At 31.7% G+C, this 8,299-nt stretch overlaps 1 protein-coding gene across 2 annotated transcripts; it reads left to right on the forward strand.

The window, feature by feature from the left end:
* Positions 1-3,193: 3,193 nt before the first annotated feature.
* On the forward strand, positions 3,194-8,006 carry LOC123203863 (putative exosome complex component rrp40). 2 transcript variants are annotated; one of them, XM_044620325.1, is made up of 11 exons: positions 3,194-3,504; positions 4,841-4,962; positions 5,038-5,112; positions 5,407-5,493; positions 5,745-5,801; positions 6,512-6,604; positions 6,822-6,894; positions 6,978-7,053; positions 7,195-7,285; positions 7,439-7,568; positions 7,672-8,006. In XM_044620325.1, exons 2-10 carry the CDS (start codon positions 4,912-4,914, stop codon positions 7,556-7,558), a joined length of 723 nt encoding a protein of 240 aa, XP_044476260.1. In that variant the 5' UTR covers positions 3,194-3,504; positions 4,841-4,911; the 3' UTR covers positions 7,559-7,568; positions 7,672-8,006. The 2 variants fall into 2 exon arrangements, with proteins under 2 accessions (XP_044476260.1, XP_044476258.1); XM_044620323.1 differs by having other exon boundaries at positions 4,844-4,962.
* Positions 8,007-8,299: the final 293 nt, after the last annotated feature.

Here is an 8,299-nt window from a genome sequence, read left to right on the forward strand (position 1 = left end):
TATGTTACACAGAATGTGATGATAACAACATTCATGGTGGACATCTGGAAAGACTTCAACTATTACAGAGTATATAACATAATGTCAATCTGAGATTATTGCTAATTCGAAGCAGTCATAGATGCATGCTCTAATCTTCTTGAGAAACCAATACCACATATCGTGATCTTCTTTTTTATCAACACCGAAACCAATGGGATATATCTGGTTATTACCATCAAGGCTTACCACAAGGAATAAATGACCTAGATATCGACCTTTAAGGAAAACAACATCAATACAAATAATAGGTCAGAGATATTCTCTAAATGCACGAACAGAACATTCTAATGTTATGAAAAAATACTTATATTGATGGTCATCGTCTGTTTCAATAACAATAACAGTTTCTAGATTAGTACGCTGTAAATTATAGCAATAATCTGTAAGAGTATAAATGATTCCTCTGGTAAACCCTTCAATGAATTTAAAGCCTAATTTCTTGTTTGTCAAGCCTATGAATATAAAATGTCAATCTTATACTAGTTAGTGATGTCCACAATTATTTTTTTAGGCCTATAAATTCGATCAATCAACACAAACTTTGACCTCATTAATTGACCTAAAGCTCGAGCCCCAGCTTGTCTGTGATGTAGCATTATTTGATCGATTGAATATATGTAGGTTGGATTCATTTGGTTGATTTGAAACATTTCACCGACTTTGGATTTGGTTGCATGTATATACCACTGACAATTTTCAGCCTTGTACTTAATATCCTATCGCCCCCGTTAGACTTCTTGACCTAGAATTAAAGTCCTTTCAGTAGGGCAAATTGCTTCACAACATCTTTCAACTATTGTTTATTATGAAAAATATCATCAAGCATTATGCCATTCTCCTCTCGGATCGATCTTATACCACCTGATGATGTTAATGGCTGTGGAGGAAAATCAGAAAGTCACCTAAACGGATCAGTGGAGATATTGTCAAAAAATGGCCAGAATAATTTCTACCACTCAAAATATGATCTTCAAGCTGTAAACTGTTTATACCTTCAGTAACAGGTGGCTTATACTTAGGTTCTGCCTTTTTAGAAGGAATATCAAACATGTCATTTTCCTCCAAGTCACCCCAGTCGAGAACCCTATCTTTCTCTCCATGAGCCTATGAGTTTGCAATATATAATTGGGCATTATTGAAATCAACCAAGTTTTTCAAATCATGTTTTTTTTCACTCCACTAATTTCTTCTTTATCTTCATCTTCTTCTTTCTCCTATCCTTTAATTAAAGTACATATAACAAAAACATGAATACATTTTTGTAAGTACTGAGACATATCAATAAGACCATAGACATCTTCATCATTTTGGATCTGTATGGGGCAATCGAACTTAAATTTTCTTGGCTTCATTGATAGTTGAACGTAGTTTTTTATTGGATCAAGACTTCAAGACTCCTTCAAAAGCTAAATAAATTCCTTAAATGTTATTCTATAAGGAATTTTAATCAATAGTTTAGATCCTCCAACATATTTCATTGTGTTGTTATCATCTTAAATTCATTCTCCTTGATAACGAACCGATGCATAACCATTCATTTTAATTATTAATCTTACAATGACAAATTTTTGAAAAAAAATTAATCATTTATAGCAAAAAATCTGTAATATTTATTTAAAACAGTCATACAATGATTAATATCAAAATACCCCTCATATTTTTCTAATATTTCATTTAACCATTATAATTATTTAACATTTTATTTAACACCCTTGAATGTTATCTTATATCAAAATATATCCATCTATTATTAACATTTCATTTAAAACATTCTTACAATGTTTAATATTAGAATACCCCATATATTTTTTTAATGTTTCATTTAACCCCCTATAATTATCTAACATTTTATTTAACATCCTTGTATGTTATCTTGTATTAAAATGTATCCATCTATTCTTAACATTTCATTTAAAACGTTCTTATAATATTTAATATCAAAATATCCCCCATATTTTTCTAATATTTCATTTGACCTCCTATAATTATCTAACATTTTTTTTTACACCCTTGTATGTTATCTTGTATTAAAATGCATCTATCTATTCTTAACATTTCATTTAAAACTTTCTTACAAAATTCAATATCGAAATACCCCATATATTTTTATAACATTTCATTTAGCCCCCCATACTTATCTAACCTTTCATTTAATACCCTCATATGTTGTCTTGTATCAAATACATCTATCTATTCTTAACATGTTATTTAAATAATTCATATATTATGTAATATCAAAATACATTCCTATGTTTTCTAAAATTTTATTTAATCCCTTATAATTATCTAATATTTCATTTAACACTCTTGTATGTTGTCTTATATCAAAATACATCTATCTATTCTTAACCTATTATTTAAATCCTTCATATATAATGTAATATCAAAATACCCTCCATATTTTTTTAATATTTTTTTTACCCCCTATAATTACCTAACATTTCATTTAACACTCTTGTATGTTGTTTCATATCAAAATGTATCTATCTATTCCTAACATTTCATTTATAATGCTCTTACAATGTTTAATATCAATATACCCTTCATATTTTTATAACATTTATTTGACCCCTCATAATTATCTAATATTTCATTTAACACCCTTGTATGTTGTTTTGTATCAAAATATACCTATCTATTCTTAACATGTTATTTAAATCTTTTATATAATGTGTACTATCAAAATACCCCAATATTTTTTTAACATTTCATGTAACCCCTAAATTATTATTTAATATTCAAATACTCTCTTTACATGACATACAAACTAGTTTTAATAAATAAAATTAAGTTTTGTGTTAAGATTTGTATAAATATTTTTTTTCACGAATTAATTTTTTCGATTTGAATTCAAAAATGCGAACTTTTTTTTTTAAACGTATCCGTAGTAATTGATATTGAGTAAAAATGAGAATGAGAGTGAGTGTTCGAGTAATATAAAAAGTGTGTGTAATAAAAGTAAGTGAGCGGGTTTATATAGATGTGGTGAAGGGTAATTTTGATATTTTGAAAAAAGTTTAGGGTACTTTTGTTAGGAATAGGAAAAATGAACATTTTTGTTAAGAATAAAAAACTTGGGGATTTTTGCTTAATAAAAGGGTAAAATGGTAATTTTAATATAGTTTCCCTTATAATAATATTAAAAAAAGTGATTTAAAAACTTATTTCTAGGTTAAGGGGACGGCCTGGGAGTTTTGAATAATTCTCAGTCTTTGCCGATTGCACTGGAACCAAATTGCCAGCCTCCCGCCGGCATCTGGGCGCCGGAGAAATCATTCCGTCCACCCTTTGCGACCAAAACCCACTGTTAGCTACTGATTTTCTCCCTTGCTGGTGCGTGTTCGTTGTGCTCTTTGTCTATCTTCATAGCTTCATCACTGCCGCTTTCAACTCTGTTACTGTCGTCGCTTCTCCGTCGTTCAGCCGCCGTCATCAACCTCTGCCGTTCATCCCTTGTCACTGGTTTGTCCTTCATTCGCCATTTTCTTCCTAGTGATTTCCGGTTTCAGTTGAACTGTTTTGTTGTGTTGATTGAATCGATTGGAAGCTGTGTTTTGAGATTTGATTGTGTTGAGGATTGTTATAGGAGTGTTGTTTTGTGACTGGTTCTGCGAATGGGGAGTGGTTTGTTTAAAGGTTCCTGGGTTCGTGCACAGCATCTGTTTGTTGAAATTCCTCTGTGCCGGGAAAGAAATGCTTAGGTGGGAAATGCTTAGATAATAATCATCTAGTATTAGGTTATCCATAAATAAAATAATAATCATTTTTCATTATAACTTCATCATCGTGTTCATTTCTTCTAACTATACTACTATTGTAAATTAATGTCTAAATAATTTTATTATAATTATTTGTTTCAAAATAGCGTAATTTCAGAAATTGTAAAGCAATCTATCATTTCACTAATTGATCTGTTGAACACAGGGCTGGGTTCAATCAGTGAGTTTTTAACTCAGCAAAAATTATTAATTTTTAAAATTAATATAAAAAGGGGGATAAAATTTTATTTTTTTAATATTACATCCTAAATGACGTTTTTCCACTCCCTTGGTATTAATAGTAGTTGCCCACTCACCAAACCCCATCTCTCCTTCTCCTCCCCTCTCTGGTTTAGGGTTTCTCCAACAACACGGTTTTGATTCAAAATCTCTCATTTTTCATCATTTTGGTATGGGTTTCTTTTTTATTGTTCCTAATGGGATCTCTTTTTGGTTTTATGTTTGTTTTCAGAATATTCCTGATCTGCTGCAGATTTTTTGGGTTTTTTAAATTTGAATTCTAAAATATCCATTTTTAGTACAATTTTTTAAGGCTTTCTGTAATCTTTATATTTTATTTTGGTGAACTTTTAACAATCTTAAGTGAATGTTTTGGTTTTTGGATGATCCAGTTAGGTTGCTCGAATGGTTATCGTACCCATACACTCAAGTTTAAGGTCAAAATTGAAATGAATTAGAAATTGTAAAAAAAAAAAAAACTTTTTTTCAGTGTTGAAAAAGTGAGAAGCACTATTTGTATTTCTTGGGTGTTAAAAATGTGAGAAAAGGGTATTTTCTGAATTTCACAATATCCTTTAATTAATTTTATTTCAGGATGATATTAATTTAAAAAATGAAATTTATTATTTTATTAATCCATCTTGGGTTGCTAATTTAAGGATATCTTGGTATGTGTTAAAATACGCTAAAATATTTTAGGCTTTATGAAAGAATATCGCAAAGTAACCCATTTTATAAATGTTAGTTAGAATGCTGTTGACATAAGACCTAAAGAGCAAATCTTTTATATCCTGTTGAAGCAGCTACTCCTTGTAACTATACGCCTCGTTCTGTAAGTGTTACTGTGAATCTCCCTCCAACTTTAGTGTCAATGGAAGTCAAAGTGTCGAGTTCCCCAACAACCTTCATAGATAAAATAGTGGTGAGTTTTTTCTGTTGTTTTATGCGACTTATTAATTTTCTGTTTTATTTATTTGTACCTCAATTCTCTTTTAAGGTTCCGGGAGATGTGGTGCTTGATCTCTCAAACTTAACAAACCAGACCATCAAGCTTGGTGGTGGCCTCCGTCAGGTATGCATTTATTTATCATTTAATTTTTTTTTAACTTTTAATGTGAGCCATACTGAATAAATGAACTTCTTTTAATCTTCATGCTGCACGTCTGTTTCTCCCAATTTGTTCTGATTTGATTGAAGGGTCTTAACCAAACATAATTACTTAGTATTCTGTTCTGTAAATACTAGTTTTTATTTTTAGCTTGGTTCAAACAAACAGTAAAATAGAGAGAAACTGAATATAAGGAAAAAAAATATGTTCGTTTTGAACTGGTTATAGGATATTGATATTCATTTTGGGTGATTTCAGGATTGTGATTCTATTTCTGTTATGAGGGCTGGAAAACTGAAGTTCTCAAAGCCAAACAAATATTGGGTTGAAAGCTCTCAGAAAAGGGTGTGTATGATGCTATAATTTAGTTGTGTATCAATGATGTTGCTATAATCAGCTGAATATCAACAATGTAAACTGAAGTTCTCAAAGCCAAACAAATATTGTGAACATATCTCAACATTATTATTATGCTTCATGGGTAGGGTTAATTTCATCATGATATCGTTTTCTTATGGTTTATCACTGGCTTGGAATATAAGTTACCCATAGCCCTCTTTAATGTTTGATATTCTAATTTATTCTTTTCTATACAGTATGTGCCCTCTGTGGAGGATACTGTTCTTGGGATTGTGGTAGACTCAAAAGCAGATGTAAGTACTGTTACATACTTCATTTTATTATCATAGTTATTATTCTTTATTGACAGTTGAAACTTTAGCTTATTTTGCTTAGATGTGTATGTAGTTTGGAAAGTATCATCTGCTGTTAGGAGTGTGCAAACACAAACCGATTAAAACTGAACTGGGCAGTTAGGGTTGGGATTTGAGATACTAAATGCAAAACCGAACTGACAAGTCGGTTACCTGGGAAACCAGAATGGAACCGTATAATATATTTATTAAATAATGTAATAATAAAACTTTGAATAAATTTTTCGTTATTTAGCTTATTATGCGATTGTTGAGTCAAGAAACTATATTAGTAAGATTCGTAATCAAAATCCAAATTATTTTTATTTAGGAAAATAAACTGTGTATTGAAAAGTAATTTCTTTAATAATATGTAATATAATCTAGACAATGGAAAAAAAGTTATGTAAACTAAACCCAACCTAACTGAACCAACCCAATTTAACTTGGTTTGGTTTGGGTTTTTATTTTGGGACCTGGAAAATTTGTGTCGGTTTGGGTTTGGTGAAACTCAAAACCAAACCGATCCATGCACACACCTATTTATTGTCATTTGCTTTTAGCCATATTTGCTATGTGACTTATGGTTGGTGCATTGTGGAAATTTGCATGAACTGATATCAGTCTTCATCTCTTTTCTCCTGAAGTAATAAATAATTTTTGTGATGTAGAACTTCCTTGTGGACATTAAAGGACCTGCGATAGCTTTCTTGCCTGTGCTTGCTTTTGAAGGAGGAACCAGGAGGAACATACCAAAGTTTGAGGTGCATAAATTTCGTATCTTATATTTATTAACCATAAGGACCATTTAGTACACCATTTAGTTTACATTTACATAAGAGATGTATATGTTGATTGGCATCATTAAACTCTGTATTAAATATGATATGTTCAATAATCAAATTTTATTTTATTCCCTGGGTTGGACCATCTGTTTGTTGATAATTCACACTTTTTATCAACCACTGCTTCTTGCTATAGGTAGGTTCTCTTCTTTATGTTCGGGTTGTGAAGGCAAACCCTGGCATGAATCCTGAGCTGTCCTGCACTGATGGTTAGTTATGAAAGTGCCTTACGTTTTCATGTTGTGGTCTGTGGAATATTTCGTGACCATTATGTGGATTTTGTGATTTATAGCCAGTGGGAAAGCAGCAGAATTTGGCCTCCTTAAAGATGGCTACATGTTTGAAACTTCAACTGGTCTTTCAAGAATGTGAGATTTCTGCTTTGCCTGTTCGTACTTATCACATATGCTTGGGATATATTCTCTAATGCTCTCTTTGAACACATGGTGTCACTGTAATCTCAAGGTTTCTCATTACACTACTGTGAATCTAACGATTCTGTCTTTTAGGTTGCTGAGCTCACCAACATGTCCAGTTCTTGAAGCTCTTGGGAAGCAACTCTCATTCGAGATAGCAGTGGGCTTGAATGGGAGGGTTTGGGTATGGTTTCTGATGCCCTTTCTTGAGCTGATGCATACTGGTTGTGCTGTTTTCCACTTGCTACATGGTTCTTAAAACTTAGTAATCTTTCTATTTGAAGATACAACTCTTACTAATTCTTCTTTATCCCTCTCATTTCTGTATCAAATCTAGGTGAACGCTGCCACTCCATCTACTGTGGTTGTTGTTAGTAATGCAATCATAAACTCGGAATCTTTGAGTGGGGTGCAGCAGAAAATTATGGTGGAGAAATTACTCCAGAGAATTATGTGATGATTTTCTGGTCTATAATTTGAACCCCTATACTTGTTACCACTCTGCTTGAACATTTTGTTCTGACTTTTGTTGCATGAACTTCGAACTGAAAATTTGTTGTAAATGCGCAGGTTGTTAATACAAAAAAGGAGAAAGCTTTATTGCTGGTGGATCTTGAGGATGTAACTGCATGGGAGGAGACAGACCAAAATCCATTGCCACCCAAGGGATGGAGGGAATTTTGGCCTCTTTTGTCTGAGAATCACATGAGATAAGTGAATCAGGTTTTCACTTGAAGTATGTGTAACACAATTTATTGCTTTTTCTGCAAATGTTAATGTTTTGTCTAGCAAGTTCCATTCCAAAAGAAGTCACCTCCTTTTCTTTGTCATCATAGTCTTTTTGTGATTTTATTGATACCTTAGATTCGTTAAATCATAAATAAATCTCATTGGTTTGTCCAAAATAGCTCGTTAATAACAATACAATCCATCCTTTTATTTGCAATATAATGAAAAAGTATGCATTATTAAATACCCAATACATGTGTTCAGTTTCAAACAACAAATTCAGGTTTGATCGACAAATTTCCATCCATACTTTACAATGATAATTTCCTGTATAAGCTTTTAGAACTCCTTGATTAGCTATGATTTCTGGTGCATTTATCAGAACCTTATTATCAATGAAACAATGTGTACCTAGTTTTGAGTGTGAATACTTTTGCTTACCCCAATCCTTTGTGAAAGTCTGTCTCTT

This window comes from Mangifera indica, chromosome 20 (genome assembly GCF_011075055.1).
Source record: "Mangifera indica cultivar Alphonso chromosome 20, CATAS_Mindica_2.1, whole genome shotgun sequence".
In the NCBI taxonomy this organism is placed as follows: domain Eukaryota; kingdom Viridiplantae; phylum Streptophyta; class Magnoliopsida; order Sapindales; family Anacardiaceae; genus Mangifera; species Mangifera indica.

Bases quoted from the DNA above. Each gene is read 5' to 3' on its own strand.
- LOC123203863 (XM_044620325.1), top strand. From the start codon at position 4,912: ATGGAAGTCAAAGTGTCGAGTTCCCCAACAACCTTCATAGATAAAATA. The intron at 4,963-5,037 runs GTGAGTTTTTTC...TTCTCTTTTAAG, and splicing joins CCTTCATAGATAAAATAGTG to GTTCCGGGAGATGTGGTGCT. The intron at 7,286-7,438 runs GTATGGTTTCTG...TATCAAATCTAG, and splicing joins GCTTGAATGGGAGGGTTTGG to GTGAACGCTGCCACTCCATC.